The sequence below is a fragment of the Anolis carolinensis genome, unplaced genomic scaffold (genome assembly GCF_035594765.1).
Source record: "Anolis carolinensis isolate JA03-04 unplaced genomic scaffold, rAnoCar3.1.pri scaffold_10, whole genome shotgun sequence".
Taxonomy (NCBI): Eukaryota; Metazoa; Chordata; class Lepidosauria; order Squamata; family Dactyloidae; genus Anolis; species Anolis carolinensis.
The window spans coordinates 20,146,793-20,174,223 of NW_026943821.1; the positions used below are offsets into that span (position 1 = coordinate 20,146,793).

The window sequence follows — 27,431 nt, forward strand, 5'->3', positions numbered from 1 at the left end:
TGAGGAGGCCTCTGCAGCTCCCAATTTTGAGGCCCTCAGTCTGCAGACGGTGGCCAAATGTGGCCCTTGAGCTCCGCTTTGAATTGGAGAAGGAGGCGTTTGCAATTGTCCCATTAGAAGCAAGGTCACCTTGTGCCCCGAAGGGCTGAGTCAGCAGAGGCTCTGCTCTCTTCCCCTTCCATTGTGGTTCTCCGCAATCGATGGATACTCAGCTTGCTTTCCTTCCCACCCATCGCTCCTTTTGTCTCTTCCCACCCAAACCTTCCACACTCACTCGCTTCCTCCCCTTCTTGTTTCCTTCCTTTCTCTGCTCTGCCAAGGTTGCCCAAGGCGTTCCATGCCCCTCATTTTTGGAGACCAAAACAGGACCGGTTACATGCCACGTAACACAATTTCTGTTCCCGGGTTATCAATGTCATTTCCTAATTGGTTCTATCATAAAAACATGGAAAAGGTTCATGAAGCTGCAAAAACTTTGTTTGTGTGGGACATTTTGCTATAGTTTTTTTGTTTAATGAGTATCTCATAGAGTCTCAACCAATTCAACCTATTTTGTGGCAGCCACAAAAACAAAATTTCTGGAGTAGAACAGCTACTTTCAAAGTAAAGACCACACAATTAAACAAGCCAGGAACAGAAGATTTTTCAAATTTTGTTATATAGTGTTGTTGCTGTTGTTACTATTATGTTTATTTAGGTAAAGGTAAAGGTTTTCCCCTGACATTAAGTCCAGTCATGTCTGACTCTGGGGGTTGGTGCTCATCTCCATTTCTAAGCCGAAGAGCCGGCGTTGTCCGTAGACACCTCCAAGGTCATGTGGCCATTGGCATGACTGCATGGAGCACCGTTTATTTATACCCCGCTTTTTCTCTCCACATGGAGACTCAAAGCGGCTAAAACAGCGGTCAGCAATTGGAATAAGGGACCCTATAGTGACGGGATATAAAAATAAAATAATAATAATAAGAATTATTATTATTATTATTATTATTATTATTATTATTATTATTATTATTGACCTCCCCGTTACCCCACCTGGCACAACCAGAGACTATTTAGAGTCATATTGGGCTTCCCCCAGGCAGAAAGAAGCCAGACTTTGAAGCTGCAAGGCTATTCAATGCTAATCAAGTTGGCCAATGGCAACATTCACACTTGCCTCTAACCAACAAGAGTTCTTTCTCCCACCCTGGTCATTCCACAGATATATATATAAACCCCACTTTCCTAGTTTCCAACAAACCTCACAACCTCTGAGAATGCCTGCCATAGATGTGGGCCAAACATGGAACATGGCCATATAGTCCGGAAAACATACAACAACCGCATTATTATTATTATTATTATTATTGACACAACAACATAGTCTGACACAACAAACAAGACAGATATGCTGGATTTTGTATCACAAAACCACAAGTTGAACACTTCCCAAGTGTTTAGGACTGTGTGATGTATTTTCGGATGATGTGTGCAGATCCCAGTAGGGTGGCCTTTTGCAGCTGACAGATCGTAATTTTGTCAACGTCTATTATTTCCAAATGCCGGCTGAGATCTTTTGGGACGGCACCCAATGTGCCAATCACCACCGAGACCACCTGTACTGGTTTCTGCCAGAGTCTTTGAAGTTCAATCTTGAGGTCCTGAGTTGTTGTTGTTGTTGTTATTATTTACTCTCTGTGGCGGAAGCTCCTTCCTTGGTGGCCTTTAAACAGAGGCTGGATGGCCATCTGTTGGGGGTGCTTTGATTGTGCTTTTCCTGCATGGCAGGGGGTTGGACTCGATGGCCCATGTGGTCTCTTCCAACTCTAATATTCTAGGATTCCTTCGACTTCCAAACTGCCAAAGAGTATGAACTACAGCTCCCGGGGTCCCATAGCCTTGAGACAAGGCAGTTCAGGGAGTTCAAACTGCATTAATTCTACAGTGCAGATACAGTAAAAGTTGATTTCGTCTCCCCAGCCCCTTTGAAACATAACCGAATGATCCAACATATTCGCTTATCCAACGTTCTGCCGGCCCGTTTATGTTGGATAAGTGAGACTCTACTGTACTGTATTTACAAATTTACCACTAACATATCACAATGAATTTAAAACACTGACTACAAAAACATTGATTATGAAAAGGCAGACTGCGTTGGATAATCCAGAACATTATATAAGTGAATGTTGGATAAGTGAGATTCTTCTTTAATATGAAATAATTACTGGGATAGAATAATGCAGAACAATATAATCTCTAAAACCAGGACAGTAAATAAACAGGGGAATTCCACACAGGAAACAATCGGGGCCAGCTAACACCTCCCAACAAAGTATTCCCATCATCAAAGTCTGGCAAATCCTGTTTTCTCAGGGCCACAGACAGTAGAAGCACATAAAATATCGCAAACAACACCACTCTGAAAACAAGGGAATTCCAGACAGGAAACAATCAGGGCCAGCTAACATCTCCCAACAAAGTATTCCCATCATCAAAGTCTGGAAAATCCTCTGTTTTCTCAGGGCCACAGACAGTACAAGCACATAAAATATCGCAAACAACACCACTCTGAAAACAAGGGAATTCCAGACAGGAAACAATCAGGGCCAGCTAACACCTCCCAACAAAAAATTCACTCAGGGAGGAAACAGCCAGGCTTTAAAGCTGCAAGGCCATTACATCCTAATCATTTTTCCTAATTGCAGCATTCATACTTGCCTCCAACAAACAAAAAAAACCAATCAGAAATATTGTATATTCACAACCTTTAGGAAATAATATCCCCTGATGGCGCAGCGTGTTAAAGCGCTGAGCTGCTGAACTTCTGGACCGAAAGGCCACAGGTTTGAATTGGGGGAGCGGAGAGAGCCCCCACTGTTAGCCCCAGCTTCTGCCAACCCAGAAGTTCGAAAACATGCAAATGTGAGTGCATCAATAGGTACTGCTCCGGCGGGAAGGTAACGCCGCTCCATGTAGTCATCCCACATGACCTTGGAGGAGTCTACGGACAACGCCGGCTCTTTGGCTTAGAAATGGAGATGAGCACCAACCCCCAGAGTCAGGGGAAAACGTTTACCCTTTACCTTAGCTACCACCAATTCCTCAATACTTTATTTCCCAGACCACCATACTTCGCCACAGCAACGCGTGGCCGGGCACAGCTAGTAGATATAAATAAGATAACTAGATGATAGATAGGGATATTGATACACAAATAATAGATGATTGATAGAGGACGAAAGATACATAGATATGGATGATAGATAGGTACATAGACACAAATAATAGATTGACAGAGTGAAAGATAACATAGATATAAATAAGATAACTAGATGATAGATAGGGATATTGATACACAAATAATAGATAATTGATAGAGGATGAAAGATACATAGATATAAATAAGATAACTAGATGATAGATAGGGATATTGATACACAAATAATAGATAATTGATAGAGGATGAAAGATACATAGATATAAATAAGATAACTAGATGATAGATAGGGATATTGATACACAAATAATAGATAATTGATAGAGGATGAAAGATAACATAGATATAAATAAGATAACTAGATGATAGATAGGGATATTGATACACAAATAATAGATAATTGATAGAGGATGAAAGATAACATAGATATAAATAAGATAACTAGATATAGATAGGGATATTGATACACAAATAATAGATTGATAGGGGATGAAAGATACATAGATATAAATAAGATAACTAGATGATAGATAGGGATATTGACACACAAATAATAGATAATTGATAGAGGATGAAAGATAACATAGATATAAATAAGATAACTAGATATAGATAGGGATATTGATACACAAATAATAGATTGATAGGGGATGAAAGATACATAGATATAAATAAGATAACTAGATGATAGATAGGGATATTGACAAACAAATAATAGATAATTGATAGAGGATGAAAGATAACATAGATATAAATAAGATAACTAGATATAGATAGGGATATTGATACACAAATAATAGATTGATAGGGGATGAAAGATACATAGATATAAATAAGATAACTAGATGATAGATAGGGATATTGATACACAAATAACAGATTATTGATAGAGGATGAAAGATACATAGATATAGATAAATAACTAGATGATAGATAGGTAAACAAATACACAGATGATAGATGATTGATGGATAGAGGGTGATAGATGGATAAACACAGCCCTAGGGGAGTGGCAGCATATAAGTTTAAATAATAAATAAATAAATAAATAAAAACAAGAAAGACAGACAGCAGGTAGAGAGACAAACATCTCTCCTTTTGGGATGTTTCTCCCAGAAGACAAGGAACCGAAGAACATGCGCATGATGCTCCCAAACATTATTCATAGGATGGATAGGAGTCACTGGGCCATTCTCCGCATCGGGCAAATTCCTTGTGCTTTGCAAAAACAACCCCATCCTCCCATTGCACTATTGACTCTCAAGGAAGCCCACCCTTGCCATTAGCCCCAAGCAAAGGGAAAGATGGACATATAGGCAGGAATCCAATGGGATTCCTTGGAAGGAGGGAAGGGGGGGGGGTCTCACCTTTCTTCTTGAAGAGAGCCAGCAAGGAAGGCAGGTTGCGACCCAAGAAGACTACCATCCTGGCCAGAGGAGGAGGAGGAAGAGGAGGAAGGGAAAAGGGATCTTCTCCTTCTTCTCCTTCTCCTCCTTTCTTCCCTCCTTCTCTGCTCCCAGTCTGTCCTTGGCTGCGCTGCTGCTTCGCCCTTTTCTCCTTCAGCCTCTTTCTCTCTTTTCCAGGAAGGGAGGGGGGAAAGGGAGGGGGGAGGAGAGGGGAGCTGTCAGATCAAGCCCCGCCCCCAGGCCCTGGCCTCAGGCAGCAAAAGGTTGGGGTCATCAATAATGCCGCTATACGCACAGATGTCTATAATACACAGCAAAAAAGGAAACGTATGGTATATAATATAGTACAAGGTAAGTTGTGTTCAACTTACCTTGTACTATATTATATGTATTACTAGCTGTGCCCGGCCACGCGTTGCTGTGGCAAAGTGGTGGTGGTATTGGTTAAAAATTGTTGTGTAATTTTTATTTGACATTATCTGCATTTTTTATTAATTTTATTGTAAGTTATATTTTTATTTATTATATTTTATTATTTTCTTGTATTATTTTTAGTTATTTTCTGTTATTATAGTATTTTATTGTATCAATTTTTTAGTGTTTTTTATTATTTTTTATTGGGTTGCTAGGAGACCAAGTTGGAGGAGCTTAGCCTTCTAACTGGCAGCAATTGGATAAAAGCAATTATACCTCTCTCTCTAATTAGGACTTTATTTTTCTTTTCTTTTTGTTGTATCAACCTAGAAGCGTGGATGATGGATTGTGTTGTCAAATTTCGAGGCTGGGGGGCCTGTAGTTTTTTTGTTTTGTGGGTCGCCGTGATGCCATCACTCTTTTATATATATAGATATTATATTATATTGTATTATACTAGCTGTGCCCGGCCACGCGTTGCTGTGGCGAAGTATGGTGGTATGGGAAATAAAGTATTGAGGAATTGGTGGTAGTTAAGGTAAAGGGTCAAGGTTTTCCCCTGACATTAAGTCCAGTCGTGTCTGACTCTGGGGGTTGGTGCTCATCTTGAGTCTACACTGCCATATAATCCAGTTGAAATCAGATCATCTTATTTTATAGGCAGTGTGGAAGAGGCCTGATTGAAGTGGCCCTGGGCTGAGTGGGTTGCTAGGAGATCAAGTGGTGGAGCTTAGCCTTCTAACTGACAGCAGACCAAGTGGGTGGAGCTTAGCCTTCTAACTGGCAGCAATTGGATAAAAACAATTATTCCTCTCCCTCTAATTAGGACTTTATTTATCTTTTCTTTTTATTGTATTAACGTAGAGGCATGGATGAGGGGTTGTGCTGCCAAGTTTAGTGTTTCTGGGATGTGTAGTTTTGTTGTTTTGTCCTAGGCCGAAATTTCATTACCCTTTTATATATATAGATTATATTATTATATGGGAGCCACCGCTCAGTGTGTTAAAGCGCTGAGCTGCTGAACTTGCAGACAGAAAGGTCCCAGGTTCAAATCCCGGGAGAGGAATGAGCGCCCGCTGTTAGCCCCAGCTCCTGCCAACCTAGCAGTTCGAAAACATGCCAATGTGAGTAGATCAATAGGTACCGCTCCGGTGGGAAGGTAACGGCGCTCCATGCAATCATGCCAGCCACATGACCTTGGAGGTGTCTATGGACAACGCCGGCTCTTCGGCTTAGAAGTGGAGATGAGCACCAACCCCCAGAGTCGATCACGACTGGACCTAACGTCAGGGGAAAACCTTTACCTTTACCTAAGTTGTGTTCAAGTTATACACTTCTGTTGTAGTATAATCCTTTGTATATTATGAATGTAACATCAATGACTTGTTTTATTGTTGATTGATTTTTTATTGTTATGTTTTTATATTGTTTGTGACCTGGGCTTGGCCTCATGTAAGCCACCCCGAGTCCCTTCAGGGAGATGGGGCGGGGTATAAAAATAAAATTATTATTATTATTATTATTATTATTATTATTATTATTATTATTATTATTATTTATATGTTCAAAACTGTATCGGTAAGTAATTGTTGTTTTAAACCATTTCAGGTCTGAACTGGATTTAAATTAAACTGGTGATTGACCATAACCCCGTCCCTGTCGTTCATCCAATAGATAATCGTAACCTTATTTATAGTAACAATTCAAATAAACAACATACAATATAGTGTAGGTACCCCACACTACATTATATACGTTTAAGTTGAAAGTTATATAAATCCATTTGGACAATATTATACTTATAGGGTACCTACATTATATTATACGTTGTTTATTTGAATTGTTACTATAAATAAGGTTACGATTATCTATTGGATGAACGACAGGGATGGGGTTACGGTCAATCACCGGGTTAATTTAAACCCAGTTCAGACCTGAAATGGTTTAAAACAACAATGACTTACCGATACAGTTTTGAACATATAAACTGATGTTACATTCGTGATATACAAAGGATTATACTACAATAGAAGTGTATAACTTGAACACAACTTACCTAGTACTATATTATATACCATAAAAGGCAAAGGTAAAGGTTTCCCCTGACGTTAAGTCCAGTCGTGTCTGACTCTGGGGGTTGGTGCTCATCTCCATTTCTAAGCCAAAGAGCCGGCGTTGTCCTTAAACACCTCCAAGATCCTGTGGCCGGCATGACTGCATGGAGCGCCGTTACCTTCCCGCTGGAGTGGTACCTATTGATCTACTCACATTTGCATGTTTTCGAACTGTTAGGTTGGCAGGAGCTGGGGCTAACAGCGGGAGCTCACTTCGCTCTCAAGGTTTGAACCTGGGACCTTTCGGTCTGCAAGTTCAGCAGCTCAGCGCTTTAACGCACTTCGCCACCGGGGCTCCTTATTATATACCATACTTTTCCTTTTTGCTGTCATCAATAATGCCATCAATTGCTTGAAATCAGCCTCCCTCCCCAAATAAATAAACAAATCTGGGAATGTTTGTGGAAGGCTGTGGGGAGGGGGGGTGGACACCTCTGCTGCCAGCTGTCCTTTTCCTCCATCTGGAGAGTCTTCTCTTGTGAACCCCCTGTTTTTTGTTTTTTTTTCCTTTTCCTCCCTCCTTCAGTTGCAAATCCTCCTCTGAATATTCATCAGGCCACTTAGAAAGAGAGGTCAGGCCCATGCCATCTGGCAGGCGGAAAGGAACGGGAAGGAGGGAAGGTGGCAAAGCAGAGAGATGCAGCTGCAAAGCCAGGAGGGAACAGAAGGCAGGAGCAGAGGGAGCAGCCGGAGCCTTTGGAGCTTCTTTTGGGGGGATGCAAGGGGGTCTATCAAGGAAGGATCCCGAATTGGATCCAGTGGCCACACTCATTTCCATGGAGGGCCGCAACCGCCTTCAACAGGCCTGTAGAACCCATTCAGGAAGAATCTGCAGATGCAGAGAGTCAATTCTAATTTCTTTTGCATAGCGATCAGCACTTTTTAGTTTTTACCCAGGTGGAGTCCCCAGATGTTACTGAATAACAACCCCTGGTGGTGCAGCGGATTAAACACGCCTAGCTGCTGAGCTTAGCATTTCGAATCCAGGGAGCGGGTCCTTCATGTCGGAAGAAGCCTATTGAGATCGGCTGACCCAAAAGGAGTCACAAAGGAAATGGAAAAACATTATATCCATAACAACAATATAGGGTAATATAATAATAATAATAAAAAGTGATAAGGAGAAGACCTGGCTATGGCTCACGAATGGGACCCTGAAGAAGGAGACAGAAGGCCCGAACCTTGCAGCCCAGGAGCAAGCCATCAGAACAAACGCAATTAAGGCCAAGATCGAAAAATCAGCTGATGACCCAAAATGCAGACTGTGCAAGGAAGCTGACGAAACCATTGATCATATCCTCAGCTGCTGTAAGAAAATCGCACAGACAGACTACAAACAGAGGCACAACTATGTGACCCAAATGATTCATTGGAACTTATTCATTGGACTTATTCATTGGACTCTGGCAGAAACCAGTACAGGTGGGCCCGGTGGTGACGGGCATATTGGGTGCCGTGCCAAAAGACCTCAACCAGCATTTGGAAACAATAGACATTGACGAAATTACGATCTGCCAACTGCAAAAGGCCACCCTACTGGGATCTGCGCACATCATCTGAAAATACATCACACAGTCCTAAATGCTTGAGAAGTGTTCGACTTGTGATTTTGTGATACGAAATCCAGCATATCTATCTTGTTTGCTGTTTCATACAATGTCATTGTGTCAATAATAATAATAATAATAATAATAATAATAGGAGCCCCCAGTGGTGCAGCATGTTAAAGCGCTGAGCTGCTGAACTTGCGGGCCGAATGGTCGCAGGTTCAAATCCGGGGAGCAGAGTGAGCGCCCGCTGTTAGCCCCAGTTTCTGCCAACCTAGCAGTTCGAAAACATGCAAATGTGAGTAGATCAATAGGTACCGCTCCGGCAGGAAGGTAGCAGCACTCCATACAGTCATGTCAGCTACATGACCTTGGAGACGTCTATGGACAACACTGGCTCTTCGGCTTAGAAATGGAGATGAGCACCAACCCCCAGAGTCGGACACAATGAGACCTAAGGTAAAGGTAAAGGTTTCCCTTGACGTTAAGTCCAGTCCTGTCCCACTCTGGGGGTTGGTGCTCATCTCCATTTCCAAGCCAAAGAGCCAGCGTTGTCCTTAGACACCCGCAAGTTCATATGGCCAGCATGATTGCATGGAATGCCGTTACCTTCCCGCCGGAGCGGTACCTATTGATCTACTCACATTTGCATGTTTTCGAACTGCCAGGTTGGCAGAAGCTGGAGCTAACAGCGGGCGCTCACTCCACTCCCCGGATTTGAACCTGGGGCCTTTCGGTCTGCAAGTTGATTACTAAAAGGCAGACTACGTTGGATAATCCAGATCGTTGGATAAGCAGAGGTTGGATAAGCGAGACTCTACTGTATTAACAGGAAAAAATACAAATAAAGAAAACAATATTTATACATAAACATAAGCAATAAACAATTACATAACTAAGCAATTTCTGTTACATCTCCACCCTAATGACACATAAACGTATATACATGCATTAGGTTTCAAAGGGGATTTCGGCTTTGGAGGTGCGATGGGAAGAAACAAGCATTTTCTGAAGGTAAGCATCGTAGTATTTGGATGTGATGGAGTCAGTATACATCCTGTCTGTATGCAGAAAAAACTACAGATACGGATAGAAGTGGAGTGTTTCCTAATGTTGATGAGGTCCTAAAGAGAGGCGAAGGTGCCGCCGAAATGCAGTGTTTACTCAGATCTTCCTGAACTCGGCAACCTCGCTGCTCTGCCCTGCAATTCTCCCAACACATTCCAGTTCCAGCGCATCACGAAAAACCAGGGTTTTTGCAGTGCCTGGGGCCACATCCAGGATGTGCAAGCAAAACAGTGCAAAAAAAAAAAAAAGCCATCTTGAGACAGCTGGAAAGGAACAAGACGGAACACATCTATTCTGATGAGGACCATGATGTGCCAGTCACTGTGAATTTATAACGAAAGCCGCGGCCATTGGGAGCTGGTTTTCCCACTTCTCCGAAAGGGCAGATCCAGCAATTGGGTGGCCTAGTGGCTGCAGGATCCACGTCTGGGATCTCTATGGAGTTTTCATAGGGATCTGTTGGTTTGAAATATGGGCTGAGGGCTACCATCCCTTGGCTGTTTGTTGCTTATTGTAAGGGGTCCCAAGAGGCCATCCATCCTGACCCCTGGGCATGCAAACCGAACCAGCCTCAACTGTCTTAAAACAAAAGATAGTCTGGTGCAATGATAAGCAGCTCAAACTGGAACTTGGGAAACCAAAATAACAGCTGCATCCAGACTGTAAAATTATTACTATTATTATTATTATTATTATTATTATTATTATTATTATTATTATTATTGACACAAAGACATAGTATGACACAGCAAACGAGATATATATACTGTATATACTCGAGTATAAGCCTAGTTTTTCAGCCCCTTTTTTAAGTCTGAAAAAGCCCCCCTCGGCTTATACTCAGGTGAGGGTCCTGGTTGGCTTATATTTGGGTCAGCTTATAATCGAGAATATATGGTACATTTATTATTTTTCTCTATTATTATTGGTATTATTACATTTATTATTTTTCTCTATTATTGTTGCTACTATTACATTTATTTTACTCTATTTTTATTATTATTAATAATACATTTATTATTTCACTCTGATATTATTATTATTGTTATTATTATTATTATTGCATTTATTATTTTACTCTATTTATTATTACATGTATTATTTTCCTGTATTTATTATTATTATTATTATTATTACATGTATTATTTTACTCTATTATTATTAAAAGGATACATAAGCACATTTACGTTGAAGAAGATGAGAATCATGATTTGATCAGAGTTGGACAGTCTTATCTTAAATTTGAGCTTTATGTAAATATTCAAAAACATTTAACCTACTGATGCCTCAATTAATGTAAATTTATTGGTATCTATTTTTATTTCTGAAATTTCCCACCCTCGGCTTATACTGGAGTCAATGTTTTCCCAGGTTTTTTTTGGTGTAAAATTAGGTGCCTTGGCTTATATTTGGGTCGGCTTATACTTGAGTATATACATTATGCTGGATTTTGTGTTATTATTATTATTATTATTATTATTATTATTATTATTATTATTATTATTATCAACACAACGACGTTGTATGGCACAGCAAACAAGATAGATATGCTGGATTTCGTTTCGCAAAACCACAAGTCGAACACTTCCCAAGTGTCTAGGACTGTGTGATGTATTTTCTGATGATGTGTGCAGATCCCAGTAGGGTGGCCTTTTGCAGTTGGCAGATGGTGATTTTGTCAATGTCTATTGTTTCCAAATGCCGGCTGAGATCTTTTGGCACAGCACCCAGTGTGCCCATCACCACCGGGACCACCTGTACTGGTTTCTGCCAGAGTCTTTGAAGTTCAATCTTGAGGTCCTGATAGCGGCTGAGTTTTTCCTGTTGTTTTTCATCTATGCGACTGTCACCTGGGATGGCAACATCAATGATCCAAACCTTGTTCTTTTCCACAACTGTGATGTCTGGTGTGTTGTGTTCCAGAACTTTGTCAGTCTGGATTCGGAAATCCCACAGTATCTTTGCGTGCTCATTTTCCAATATTTTTGCAGGTTTGTGATCCTACCAGTTCTTTGCTGCTGGGAGGTGGTACTTGAGGCATAAGTTCCAATGAATCATTTGGGCCACATAGTTGTGCCTCTGTTTGTAGTCTGTCTGTGCGATTTTCTTACAGCAGCTGAGGATATGATCAATGGTTTCGTCGGTTTCCTTGCACAGTCTGCATTTTGGGTCATCAGCTGATTTTTCAATCTTGGCCTTAATTGCATTCATGGCTCAATGCTATGGAATCCTGGGATCTATAGTTTGGTGAGTCATTAGGGGTTTTCTACACTATAGAAATTATAGTTTATCACTTTAATTGCCATGGGTCAAAGTGATGGAACCATGGGAGCTGTAGTTTTTTTACAAGATCTTTTGCCTTGATGGGGCCTCATCAAACTACAAATCCCATAGCATTAACCCATAGTAGTTAAAGTGGAGTCAAACTGCATTCATTCTCCAGTGTAGATGCACCACATGAAACGCATAAAATGATTTGGGGCTGGTGGCTCATTTTCTTTTGAGGTGAGCCAGAGACCTACCTCACAGGGTCGTTGTGACGCAGGGCTTGAATTCCCTCCGTTTGCCAGCAACCTAATTGCTGTTAATAAGTTTGTTGTTGTTTGTAATGAATAACCAGAAAGAGTGCGATGCTGGGGAATAAAGTCATTGTACTGGTGCAACGAGTAAAGCGGGGAAAACAAGCCGCCGGGCGACAGCTAAATGAAAGGAAATTATAAAGTTGGAAGGGATCCCAAGGGTTATCTAGTCCAACCCTGTGACAGTGCAGAAAGCCAAAGGGCAAGCAGGTCTGAGCACTTTGAAGGGCGGCGCATGTAAACGCTTACATATGGAGTTCACAATTGAGTGTTTTGGGGGGGGAATTTTTCTTGGAATTTTCAATTCCATTATTCCACTATTTTACAAGAGATTCTGAAGCATGTGTGCATTCAATTTGCCTGTTTTGTTTTTTTTTATCATGTCAGAAGCGACTTGAAAACATATCTGCTGTGAGAGAATTGGCTGTCTACAGAGACTTTGCCCAGAGGACGGCCAGATGTGTTACCATCCTGTTGAAGGCTTCTCTCATGTCCCCGCAAGCTAGAGCTGACAGATGGGAGCTCACCCCATCTCGCAAAATACCAAAAAACACTATGTAACAAAATTTGAAAAAAAATATTCTGTATGTATTATTCCTGTATGTATTATTTGAATTTAAGGACTATGGTGCAGTCCTTACTTTGAAAGTAGTTGTTCTACTCAAGAAACTTTGTTTTTGTGGCTGCCACAAATTATATTGAATTGATTGAGACCCGATGAGAAACTAGAGCAAAATGTGCTGCAGGATATCCCTCAAAAATAAAGTTTTTGCAGTTCAATAAACTTTTCCATGTTTTTGTGATAGAACCAATTAGGAAATGACATTTATAACCCAGGAACAAAAATTGTGTTACATAGTGTAATCGGTATTTTGAGTTTTTTAAATTTCTTGGGTGCACGAAAGTTGGCTTCTTTAATGATTCTGAGGATATGACACAAGGCCACGGTTTCCCACCTCTGCCCTATATAGAATCATCAGCTCTGTGGGTTAGCCGTTCTGAGCAATGCAACCAAACAGGTTTGGGCAAAACTGGGCGTTTCTGGGTTGATGCAAAGGCAAAACCAGAGAGAAAGAGCTTTCAGCTGCAAGAGAAGAAAGATTCTTTTTTTTCCGTGTCCGGAGTGCCTTGAGAAACTGCAAGTCGCTTCTGGTGTGAGAGAATTGGCCGTCTGCAAGGACGTTGCCCAGGATGTTTTACCATCCTGTGATAGGCTTCTCTCATGTCCCCACATGGGAAGCTGGAGCTGACAGACGGGAGCTCACCCCACTCCTCGTATTCGAACCGCCAATCTTTTGGTCAGCAGTCCTGCTGGCACAAGGGTTTAATCCATTGTGCCACTGGAGGCTCCCAGAAGAAAGATAGAAGTGGGGATGCAGTTTGACTCCATTTGAACTGCCCTGAGCCAATGTTATAGAATCCCGGGAGTTATAGTTTTGCAAGGCCTTTAGCCTTCTCTGCCCAAGAGGGCTGGTGCCTCACCAAACTACAAATCCCAGGGCAAATCCACAGCATTGAGTCAAGGCAGTTACAGTGTTGTCAAACCGCATTCAATAATAATAATAATAATAATAATAATAATAATAATAATAATAATAATAACGTCAACAACTGTATTCTTGTAGTTTTGCAAGGCCTTTAGCCTTCGCTGCCCAAGAGGGCTGGTGCCTCACCAAACTACAAATCCCAGGGTTCCATAGCATTGAGTCAAGGCAGTTACAGCATTCAATAATAATAATAATAATAATAATAACATCAACATCTGTATTCTTGTATCCCGCCCCATCTCCCCGAAGGGACTCGGGGTGGCTCACATGGGGACCAAGCCCGAAATACAAGAACAAGGTATATTTAAAACATATAAACAGATAAAATCAAAGGCATATAAAATACAATAAAAACATATTCACAATAACTAATAGCCTTCTAGGCGCAGTGAGCATTCTAGAGTGTATCTACACCTACGTCACTACTACACATAACACAGCCTTCAGACTCTGCATTGAATAGAGTTCCAGTTTTCCATGGGATCTTATATTCTCTCTAGCTTTGTAGAAACTCGAATATCTCCTGGCTCCCATCCACCAATCCTTCTGACTCCCAGGAACAATCTACACTGCAGAATAAGTGCAGTTTGATGCCACTTCAAATGCCATGGCTCAATGCAATTTTTTTTCATGTCAGGAGAGACTTGAGAAACTGCAAGTTGCTTCTGGTGTGAGAGAATTGGCTGTCTGCAAGGACGTTGCCCAGGGATGTTTGACGTTTTACCATCCTTATGGGAGGCTTCTCTCATGTCCCTACATGGAGCTGGAGCTGACAGAGGGAGCTCATCCATACTCTCCCCGGGTTGGCTGTCTGCAAGGACGTTGCCCAGGGGATGCCCGGATGTTGTTGTTGTTTTTACTATCCTTGTGATAGGCTTCTCTCATGTCCCTGCATGGAGCTGGAGCTGACAGAGGGAGCTCATCCACACTCTCCCTGGGTTGGTATCAAACTGACAACCTTCAGGTCAGCAGTCCTGCTGGCACAATAGTTTAACCCACTGTGTCACCGTGGGCTCTGCTCAATGCAATAGGATCCAAGGAGTTGTAGTTTTGCAAGGCCTTTACCTTCCTCCATCAAACAGCGCTGGTGCCTCGTCAAACTACAACTCCTAAGATTCCAAGGGGGTTAAAGTGGCGTCAAAAAAGCATCCCTGCGACAGTGTATAGTTGGAAAAAAGTAGAGACGTTCGTTCACAGACCTCCAAACAGAGAAATAAGAGAGGTACAAGATCAAAAGCAAGCCTGAACTTTCCCTGGAAGTCGAGATGACTAAGGCGAAGCCGAGAAGCTGTCGAACTCGAGACGTATAATGAGACACAAGATGACTCACTGGGTGGAAAGATTACGAAGCTGGAAAGAGTCGATCGGAGAAAGGGTGAGACGGCATGAGAGGCAGATTAGCTCCTTTGCAAGATTTTGCAAGACCTGAGCTGAAGGTGGAAACCTTTCTTGGGGATTAATAATAATAATAATAATAATAATAATAATAATAATTTTATTTTGATAACCCACCAACGAGCTACATCTCAAGGGCAGGATTGCAAAATTGCTGGCTTGGGTTGCATGCATTTTATGGTATAGATCAGGCCTGGGCAAATTTTGGCCCTCCTGGTGCTTTAGACTGCAACTCCCACCATTCCTAACAGCCTCAGGCCCTTCCTGGACTCTAATTAGGAATCTTCCAAGGACTCTAATAAGGATTCTTCCAAGGACTCTAGTAAGGACTCTTCCAAGGACTCTAGTAAGAACTCTAGTAAGGACTATTCCAAGGACTCTAGTAAGGACTATTCCAAGGACTCTAGTAAGGACTCTTCCAAGGACTCTAGTAAGAACTCTAGTAAGGACTATTCCAAGGACTCTAGTAAGGACTATTCCAAGGACTCTAGTAAGGACTCTTCCAAGGACTCTAGTAAGAACTCTAGTAAGGACTATTCCAAGGACTCTGATAAGGACTCTTCCAAGGACTGTAGTAAGAACTCTAGTAAGGACTATTCCAAGGACTCTGATAAGGACTCTTCCAAGGACTGTAGTAAGAACTCTAGTAAGGACTATTCCAAGGACTCTAGTAAGGACTATTCCAAGGACTCTAGTAAGGACTATTCCAAGGACTCTAGTAAGGACTATTCCAAGGACTCTAGTAAGGACTATTCCAAGGACTCCAGTAAGGACTATTCCAAGGACTCTAGTAAGGACTATTCCAAGGATTCTAGTAAGGACTCTTACAAGAACTCTAGTAAGGACTCTTCCAAGGACTCTAGTAAGGACTCTTCCAAGGACTCTAGTAAGAATCTAGAACAGGCATGGGCCAATTTGGGACTTCCCTCCAGGTATTTTGGACTGCAACTCCCACCATTCCTGTTAGGAACACCTGGATGGCCAAATTTGCCCAGGCCTAATATAGATGCATCTAACATCTCACCAAAGACCTTGTAAAACTACAACTTCCATTCAATTCTGCAGTGTAGTTGCATCCTCTTTCTCTCTTATTTCCTACTTATCCATCATCCTTCCCAAATGACACCCACCCCCTTTCCTGACCCCTTTCATTCCCCAATTGGGGTGAAATGGGGCCCCCTCTGAGGGTCCCAGACCCACAAATCGCCCTCCCCCTCCTCCCTGCTGCAGCAGCGCCTGGAAAAAAATAGGAAAAAACCGCTGAAGCAACACAATGCGCATTCTTTGGCTTTGTGGCCGCTGGGCGGTTGCCATGGCAGCAGCGGCTGAGAATGAGCGCACCGGCGGCACATTTTTATTTTCAAGTTGGGGGGGGGGGTCCTCTGCCCCACATGCCAGGCCCCTCTGCTCTCCAGAGAGCTCCCCTATTACATTTTGCTTGCCATCAAATCCATGTGTTTTGGTAGTCAAGCTGCATCTCAAGGGCTTCTCAGTGGTCCAACTGAGTTCAACTTATAGGAGCCTACCAAATGGAAGATCTCCAAGATCCATGGTCATCAGCTCAGGTCTTGAGAAGTCAAGGCTTCCTAAATAGACCCCATACACTTGTATGGATGCAATTTGACTCCACTTTTTCTACTGTAAGCATCCCCTTGATCTAACAAATCAAAGTAGTCAAAATGCATCTCAAGGGCTTCTCAGTAGTCCAACTGAGCTCAACATATGGGAGCCTCCAAGATCCCTAGTCATCAGCTCAGGTCTTGCGAAGCCAAGGCTTCCCAACAAAGTCCATCCACTTATATGTCGGCAGCTTGACTCCACTTTTCCTACTGAAAGCATCCCCTTGATCTAACAAATCATGTGTTTTTAATTAGTCCAACTGCATCTCAAGGGCTTTTCAGTGGTCCAACTGAGTTCAACATATGGGAGCCTACCAAACGTAAGACCTCCAAGAACCCTGGTCATCAGCTCAGGTCTTGCAAAGCCAGGGCTTCCTAAATAGACCCCATCCACTTGTATGAATGTAGTTTGACTCCACTTTTCCTACTGAAAGCATTCCCTTGATCTAACAAACCATGTGTTTTGGTAGTCAAGCTGCATCTCAAGGGCTTCTCAGTGGTCCAACTGAGTTCAACGTATGGGAGCCTCCAAGATCCCTGGTCATCAGCTCAGGTCTTGCAAAGCCAAGGCTTCCTAAATAGACCCCATCGACTTGTATGGCTGCGGTTTGACTCCACTTTTCCTACTGAAAGCATCCCCTTGATCTAACAAATCATGTGTTTTTAATTAGTCCAACTGCATCTCAAGGGCTTCTCAGTGGTCCAACTGAGTTCAACATATGGGAGCCTATCAAACAGAAGACCTCCAAGATCCCTGGTCATCAGCTCAGGTCTTGCGAAGCCAAGGCTTCCCAACAAAGTCCATCCACTTATATGTCGGCAGCTTGACTCCACTTTTCCTACTGAAAGCATCCCCTTGATCTAACAAATCATGTGTTTTTAATTAGTCCAACTGCATCTCAAGGGCTTTTCAGTGGTCCAACTGAGTTCAACGTATGGGAGCCTACTAAACGTAAGACCTCCAAGATCCCTGGTCATCAGCTCAGGTCTTGCAAAGCCAGGGCTTCATAAATAGACCCCATCCACTTGTATGGCTGCGGTTTGACTCCACTTTTCCTACTGAAAGGATCCCCTTGATCTAACAAATCATGTGTTTTGGTAGTCAAGTTGCATCTCAAGGGCTTCTCAGTGGTCCAACTGAGTTCAACATATGGGAGCCTACTAAACAGAAGAACTCCAAGATCCCTGGTCTTGAGAAGTCAAGGCTTCCCAATAGAGTCCATCCACTTATATGTCGGCAGTTTGACTCCACTTTTCCTACTTAAAGCATCCCCTTGATCTAAAAAATCCTGTGTTTTTAATTAGTCCAACTGCATCTCAAGGGCTTCTCAGAGGTCCAACTGAGTTCAACGTATGGGAGCCTACCAAACGCAAAGCCAGAGCCTCCATGGAGAATCAATGATAGAGTCCATGCATCTGTAACGTGGCTTCCTTCTTTTCCCTACTGCAAGTATCCCCTTCATCCAACATAGTAGTTCTCAATCTGTGGGTCTCCAGATGTTTTGGCCTTCAACTCCCAGAAATCAGCTGGTAAGATGGGTGGGATTTCTGAGAGTTGAAATCCAAAACACCGAGGCCCAAAGGTTGGGAACCACTGATCTAACAAATCCAGTGTTTTTAATGAGTCAAACTGCATCTCAAGGGCTTCTCAGCGATCCAACTGAGTTCAACGTATGGGAGCCTACCAAACGGGAGATCTCCAAGATCATCAGCTCAAGACAGGATCCACAGTTTCCTCAACAGAGCCAATCCACCTGTCATATAGCCTTCTGTTTATCTATTATACTATGTAACAAAATTTGAAAACATTTCCATTCCTGGCTCGAAAGTGTTATTCTTGTTTAATTGTGTGGCACTTATTTTGAAAGTATTTGGCTGCCACAAACTACGTTGAATTGGTTGAGACCCTATGAGATATTCATTGACACACTACAGCAAAATGTGCTGCAGGATGTCCCTCCCGCAAAGACAAAGTTGCTGCCACAAACTATGCTGCATTGATTGAGACTTGATGAGATATTCCTTCAAAAGCTATACCAACATGTACTGCAGGATGTCTCTCCGCAAAGAACAAAGTTTTTGCAATTTAATAAACTTTTTCCATATTTTTATAATAGAACCAATTACGAAGTGACATTTATAACCCAGGAACAAAAATCATGTTACATAGTGTTATTATTTGCCATCAATTTGGTTTCAACTTATGGCAATGCTCTGGATCAGAGATTTCCAAGAGTCCTAGCTGACAGCTCCACTCAGGTCTTGCAAACCCATGCAAACATGCTTTTCTCAACATAGCCAACCCACTTGTTGAATAGCCCTACTCTTTCCATATTGACTTCCTTATAATTTGCTATTTAGCTTCAAATTATGGCAATACTCTGGATCAGAGACTCCTAAGACTCCCAGCCACCAACAGCTCCGCTCAGGTCTTGCAAAGTCCGTCAATGACGTTACCATCTTTCCTAATGCATTGTAATGTATTATCGCCTTTCCCAGTGATCTCCGTTGACTCCTTGTACATCCATAATACCAAAAAAGGCCTCGATTTGTTTGTTTTGAACCCCAAAACAGGGACTTATGGCAGATGCAGCCCGGGTCCATATTTGCGATGATTCACAAAAGCAGCATAAATAAACACAGCCTTTTGTTCGCCGCATAAATATATAAAAGCAGGCCCTCACTCCCGAGGAGCTTGCAATAAAAAGGGCTTGGTCCAAGGCCCTCTTTCCAAGCGCCAGATCTCCGTCGCTCCGGAATCATGAAAAGTAGTAATTAAACTCTCAAGATTAGAGGGTGGGGATCTCTCGGCAGACAGGAATGGCCTCGACACTCATTCTCCCATTTCTCTTTCGCACAAACAAACAAAGCCTTCGACAACACATCAAAACTTCGACAACACATCAAACAAATAAGAGTCATCTGGAACCACAGAGAGCCAAAGGGGAGCCACATATTGATGAACTCCAGTTCCCATAATTCCTAACTCTCTCTCTCTCTCTCTCTCTCTCTCTCTCTCTCTCTCTATATATATATATATATATATATATATATATATATATATATATATATGATGGCTAAGGGGATGATGGGATCTGCAGTGCACGATGATACCCACTTCAACTTATGGTAATCTCATTGGGTTTTTAAAGACAGGGAAGACTAAGAGGTGGTTCAGCCAACTCCTTCCTCCAAAACAGAGCCTCCAGCAGCCGGCATTTGTTGGCGGCCTCCCATCCAAGTCCGAACCAAGGCTAAACCTGCTTAGCATCCAAGACCTGGTGCCGTCTGGCTTGCCCTAGATACAAGCAATGAACTTTTATTGGTATGCATGATTTTAATGGGTCTTTAGTCTTATAACATATTTATGAAAACATATTTATGTATGGGGTGGCGTCTCTTCTGGAGGGTTTGAAGCAGAGGCTGGATGGGCATCTGTCTGGAGGGATTGGATTGTGTCCTCTTGCCTGGCAGAAGTGGTTTGGACTAGATGGCCATGGGGGCCTCTTCCAACTCTATATATTTCAATGGTCTTATGCTTTACATATATTTAACTAAGTTGTACCATATCTTGGGCCGTAAGGAGAGGCAGGGAACAAATTTATTATTATTATTATTATTATTATTATTATTATTATTATTATTATTATTTTGGTGTTATTCAAGTTTATTTTTGTTGTCAACATTTTCTTGTTGGGGCCCCTGGATTTTTTGCCACAACTCGACACCCTCATAATATTTGCATGCCAATTAATATTTATTAATACTCGGTGATCCCACGCCCTGTTGAAAGAAAGAGCTGCAAATCCAATGGACACCACACCTCTCAAGAACAAACCCTCAGTTTGGTATCTTTCTCAAATCCCTTCTGGGAGACGGTGGCGGGATATAAAGAAGTTATTATTATTATTATTATTATTATCTTTCTAAGCACCAGACTCTAAGGTCATGTCCTGACATAACTCCAGGTTCATATATTCCTTTTATCCCATCCTTGGGTGCATCTACATTGTGGAATAAATGCAGTTTGACAACACTTGAACTGCCATGGCTAAATACTGTATATACTTGAGTATAAGCCTACTTTTTCAGCCTTTTTTTAGGACTGAAAAAAGCCTCCTCGGCTTATATTCAGGTCGGCTTATACTCAAGTATATATGGTATATTTATTATATTTCTCTATTATGATTGGTATTGTTACATTTACTATTTCACTCTATTAATTATTATTATGACATTTATTATTTTACTCTATTATTGTTGTTACTTTTACATTTATTTTACTCTATTTTTTATTATTAATACATTTATTGTTTTACTCTATTTATGATTACGTTTATTATTTTACTGCATTTATTATTATTATATTATAACACAGCAAACAAGACAGATATGCTGGATTTCGTTTCACAAAATCACAAGTCGAACACTTCCCAAGTGTCTAGGACTGTGTAATGTATTTTCAGATGATGCATGCAGATCCCAGTAGGGTGGCCTTTTGCAGTTGGCAGATCGTGATTTTGTCAATGTCTATTGGCACGGCACCCAATGCATTTATTATTATTATTATTATTATTATTATTATTATTATTATTACATTTATTATTTCACTCTATTATTATTAAAAGAATACATAAGCCCATTTACATTGAAGAAGATGGAAATAATGATTTAATCAGAGTTGAACAGTCATATCTTAAATTACAGTTTGATGTAAGGATTCAAAAACATTTAAACTACTGATGCCTCAATTAATGTAATTTTATTGGTATCCCGGCTTATACTGGAGTCAATGTTTTCCCAGTTTTTTCTGGTAAAATTAGGTGCCTCGGCTTATATTCGGGTCGGCTTATACTCGAGTATATACGGTACTATGGGACCAGAATTGCACGTGGCATCATGTTATTGTTATTATTGTTGGCATTGAAGGCTTTAAAGCTACACATCCTAAGATCCCATAACAAGTGGGCTCAAACTGCATCAATTCAGCAGTTCAGATGCACCCAAATGGAAGAACATGTAGGAAAAAAATGGACCAAGGCTACATCTCTGCCCATCTGTAGGTATCAATGGTGTCTTATCTGGACTCTTCCCAGATGCCGTCCTTGGCATCCAGTCATTGGGAATCATTTGCAAACTTTTGCCAAACTTTGCAGATGAGTAGATCCTCAATTGCAGCCTGCCAAGCCTCTCTTTTTCTCTTGCACTGGGTGCTGCCGGCTCAGCAAAGCTCAGAGGCCTAATATATTGGCCTTGCAATAAGAAAATTAATGTCCAAGCCATGCAAATGTTTTTTCCCTTCCCAGTCTTGCCCAACACTGAACAGGGAAAGTCTGACGCATCCGTGGCAGAAAGAGGAAAGCAGACTTGTCTTGGCTGCAGAAATTGCACAAAGTATCAGAATTCAACACAAGGAATCCTACCAAAGCAAAACAATGAGATTTGTCCACACTGATATAATCACAAATACTGGATTTGGAGTGCATCTACACTATAGAATTAATGCAGTTTCCAACTGCTTCAATTGCCACAATTCGATGCTATGGAATCCTGAGAGCTGCAGTCTGAACTACTGAGAGCAGTTTATAATAATAATAATGATGATGATAATAGGTAAAGGTTTTCCCCTGACATTAAGTCCAGTCGTGACCGACTCTGCAGGTTGGTGCTCATCTCCATTTCTAAGCTGAAGAGTCGGCGTTGTCCGTAGACACCTCCAAAGTCATGTGGCCGGCATGACTGCATGGAGTGCCGTTACCTTCCCGCCGGAGCGGTACCTATTGATCTACTCACATTTGCATGTTTTCGAACTGCTAGGTTGGCAGGAGCTGGGGCTAACAGCGGGCACTCATTCCACTCTCGGGATTTGAACCTGGCACCTTTCAGTCCACAAGTTCAGCAGCTCAGCACTTTAACACACTGTGCCACCAGAGGCCCCCAATAATAATAATAATAATAATAATAATAATAATAATAATAATAATAATAATAATAGCCCAGGAGCAAGCCATCAGAACAAATGCAATTAAGGGCAAGATCGAAAAATCAGCTGATGACCCAAAATGCAGACTGTGCAAGGAAGCTGACGAAACCATTGATCATATCCTCAGCTGCTGTAAGAAAATCGCACAGACAGACTACAAACAGAGGCACAACTATGTGGCCCAAATGATTCATTGCAACTTATGCCTCAAGTACCACCTCCCAGCAGGAAAGAACTAGTGGGATCACAAACCTGCAAAAGTATTGGAAAATGCACACACAAAGATACTGTGGGACTTCCGAATCCAGACTGACAAAGTTCTGGAACACAACACACCAGACAACACAGTTGTGGAAAAGAAAAAGGTTTGGATCATTGATGTTGCCATTCCAGGTCACAGTAGCATTGACGAAAAACAACAGGAATAACTCAGCCGCTATCAGGACCTCAAGATTGAACTTCAAAGACTCTGGCAGAAACCAGTGCAGGTGGTCCCGGTGGTGATGGGCACACTGGGTGCCGTGCCAAAAGATCTCAGCCGGCATTTGGAAACAATAGACATTGACAAAATTACGATCTGTCAGTTGCAAAAGGCCACCCTACTGGGATCTGCACGCATCATCCTAAAATACATCACACAGTCCTAAACACTTGGGAAGTGTTCGACTTGTGATTTTGTGATACGAAATCCAGCACATCTATCTTGTTTGCTGTGTCATAATATAATAATAATAATAATAATAATAATAATAATAATAATAATAATAATAACAGGACTGAAATCTCTGATCCTAGCCATGGAAGGGGGCAATTCTGTTTACATGGGTTATTACTGGTCAAGGTTTTGCTTGACCAACACAACACAAACCGAACTGAAAAGGGAGACCTCGGCCTCCCTGAATCAGCAGCAGCAAAAAACACAAAACCCAGGAGTCCTCCTGCCTTCCGTCACATGGCCTGTCCGTGGGCTGGAAAATCAAATGGACTTTCATGTCTCTAATCCATGGAAGGAGCAGGGAATGAGAGCCAGGGTGTCGGGGGGAAAAAAAACCGGATTGCTTTTCCTCCGTATTTTCCCAAAAACCAGGGCTCCAGACAAACAGATTAGCCTCGGTCCATTGCTTCCCAGTCTCCACGCAACAATTGTTGATGGTGTTGTTGATCGCTTGATTTATACAACTGGGGCTTCACATTGTTGAAACTTGCAAAAAAAATTTAGAATGAAGGGCAACACTGAAAAGGAATCGAACAAGCAATGATATTTTTAAAATAATGACTTTGAATGTTTTTTTTTTCGTCATATATCTTTGCAGCCATTGGAGTAGAGTGAATTTTTTTAACACGGAAGCTTATATCCATTGACTTGTCAAGGTATGAACTGACAACAACACAAAAACACGAGAGTACTGAGTTTGAATCTTAGCTTGGCTACGGAAGCCCATTGGGTGACCTTGGGTAAGTCACACTCTCTCAGCCTCAAAGGAAAGGCAAACTTCATTGGGAGACCTGGGTTTGAATCCTTCATGAGACATGAAACCTAATGGTAGACCTTGGGTATGTCGCACTCTCTCAGCCTCGAAGGAAAAGCAAACTTCATTGGATTTGAATCTTTCATGAGCCATGAAATGTGATGGCAGACCTTGGGCATGTCACACTCTCTCAGCTTCAAAGCAAAAGCAAATCTCATTGGGAGACCTGGGTTTGAATCCTTCATGGGACATGAAACCTAATGGTAGACCTTGGATGTGTCACACTCTCTCAGCTTCAAAGAGACTTGGGTTTGAATCCTTCATGAGCCATGAAACCTAATGGCAGACCTTGGGCATGTCACACTCTCTCAGCTTCAAAAGAAAGGCAAACTTCATTGGGAGACCTGGATTTGAATCTTTCATGAGTCATGAAACCTAATGGCAGACCTTGGACGTGTCACACTCTCTCAGCCTCAAAGGAAGGGCAAACCTCACTGAAAGACCTGAATTTGAATCCTTTGTGAGCCATGAAACCTAATGATAGATCTTGGATGTGTCACACTCTCTCAGCCTCAAAGGAAAGGCAAACTTCATTGGGAGACCTGGGTTTGAATCCTTCATGAGCCATGAAACCTAATGGTAGATCTTGGATGTGTCACACTCTCTCAGCCTCAAATGAAGGGCAAACCTAATTGAGAGAACTGAGTTTGAATCCTTCGTGAGCCATGAAACCTAATGGTCGATCTTGTGCATGTCACACTCTCTCAGACTCACAGCAAGGCAATGACAAGACAACCTTAGGGTTGCTATACGATTGGAAAGAACCTGAAAGCACACAACCACCACACTGGAAAGACAGTTTCCCCATATCCATATGATAAGCGGTATATAAACAGATTAAAGTCAATTAAAAAATAGTCAAAAGGCCAGAGTCTTATGAAGAAGAGAACTAGCTGCTTTCTCTCTCCGTGTTCAACATAGATTCCAGAGGAAGGGGAATCCAGAGGCTGGCATAGGAAGCGTCAGTCTGGATGCATTAATGCAACTCTGCAGGAATGACCTTGCCTACGTGGAGACCATGGTAATGCAGTTCCAGCAACACAAACACACACAAAAGAGCCTCCAGGCGAGATGCGGCAAAGCGTCACCCAGCTGCACAAAGTCAGGGAGACAGGCCCACCTTCAGGCCCCCAAAGCAAGGCCGAAACTGACAACAAGAAGTGCAAATACACTGTCAAATTAATGCAGTTTGGCACCACTTGAACTGTCATGGCTGCATGCTATGGCATCCTGGGAGTTGTAGCTTGCACTCTTCCGAAAAGAAGGCTAAAGACGTTCTAAAAAGACACCTCTCGGGATTCCATAACATGGAGCCTTGGTAGTTCAAGTGATATCAAACTGTGCTAATATTACAGTGTAGATGCGCCCAAGGAGAGATCCTTGATCCATCAAACGCAATAGTACCACCTCTGATTTGCAGCAGCTCTTTGGAGTTTATTTCCGGGTAAATTCCTGGGGCTTTCCTTTCTTCAGGGTTGCCAAGTGGAGCAATCTGCCTTTACCTTTAATCGTTGTGCAAAAGAGGGGATTTCAGTTGTTCTGCAATGAGATAACCAACGGAAATCCCAAGCGATAAAGGGAGAGGAGCCCTGTTCCTTGCTTCAGTGGATTATCCCAGAATGGGATAACAAGCAATCCCTTCTTTTGCAAATCTACAGGTAGAGGTAGAGGGAATCCATGGATTTGGATGCATAGGAGAGATCTGGTTGCATAGGAGATATTTGGGTGCATAGGAGATATTTGGGTGCATAGATTATATTTGGGTGCATAGGAGATAATTGGGTGCATATGAAATATTTGGGTGCATAGGAGATATTTGGGCGCACAGGAGAGATTTGGGTGCATAGGAGATAATTGGATGCATATGAAATATTTGGGTGCATAGATGATATTTGGGTGCATTGGAGATATTTGGGTGCATAGATGATATTTGGGTACATATGACAGATTTGGGTGCATAGGAGATAATTAGGTGCATATGAAATATTTGGGTGCATAGAAGATATTTGAGTGCATAGGAGAGATTTGGATGCATACAAGATTTTTGGGTGCATAGGATATATTTGGGTGCATAGGAAATATTTGTGTGCATAGGAGAGATTTGGATGCATAGAAGATTTTTGGGTGCATATGAGATATTTGGGTGCACAGGAGAGATTTGTGTGCATAGGAGATATTTGGGTGCACATGAGATATTTGGGTGCACAGGAGATATTTGGGTGCATAGGAGATATTTGGGTGCATAGGAGATATTTAGGTACATGGGAGATATTTGGGTGCATAGGAGAGATTTCTGTGCTTTTCCCTCTTCCGCTTATCTCTTTTTCCCTGGCGCCGGACCCATTCCAATCCCAATTGGTTCATTCCAGACAAGTCCGTGCAAAGGACATCCCTTCCCAATGCAGCACAAGGAACTGTACACAAGCTCTTGGTGCCGTCTTTTTTTCATTCCTGTGTCTTTTTCCCCCATAGCTCTAAAAGGAGACCATGGTCAACTCTTTACACCTTCAAAAATGGTTTAAAACTCCAACTGTGAAACAGCTTGCAGGCACAAGGCTGCCTCTGAGCATGCACCGAGCGGCATCCCCTTGCTTCCCTCCACATTCAGGGTAAGAGAGCCCTTCAAGGTCAAAAGGCACAAAAGGAGACTCCAGGAGCCAAAGAAGCCAGGTTTGGGGATTTGGAGACTTTAAAGGTGAATGAGGAAAAGGAATGAACAAAGGACTGGATGAAGAGCTGGATGCCTTCCCTGTGAAGCTCCTTAAGGCATAAAGGGAGCTACCGAACTGGTATCCTTGTGGCTCACCTTCCTGTTGCTCATAGGTGATCTACCGGATGCCTTTGGAAAGGCATTGAAAACAATTCCAATCTGGTTATTCAGTCCCACCAGTTGCTTCGAGGCGACACTCCCCATGGTGGAATAAGGACAGTTTGACGCCACTTTAACTGCCATGGCTTTATTTACGTCATGGGAGTTGCAGTTCAAGGAGGATCCTAGGATTCCACAGCATTGAGCCAGTGCCGTTCA

General features: G+C 42.1%; 1 protein-coding gene across 4 annotated transcripts in view; it reads right to left on the reverse strand.

Moving 5' to 3' along the window:
- Nucleotides 1–27,431, reverse strand: part of nhsl3 (NHS like 3) — an 85,525-nt gene that overhangs the window by 22,740 nt on the left and 35,354 nt on the right. The window contains exon 1 of one of the 4 annotated variants that reach the window (XM_062962582.1): nt 4,570–4,793. The exons of the other annotated variants lie outside the window; for them this stretch is intronic. Within the exon in view, the coding sequence (XP_062818652.1) occupies nt 4,570–4,627 (58 nt within the window). The 5' untranslated portion in view covers nt 4,628–4,793. Of the gene's footprint in view, nt 1–4,569; nt 4,794–27,431 lie in introns of those variants that run through there. 4 annotated transcript variants of the gene reach the window in all.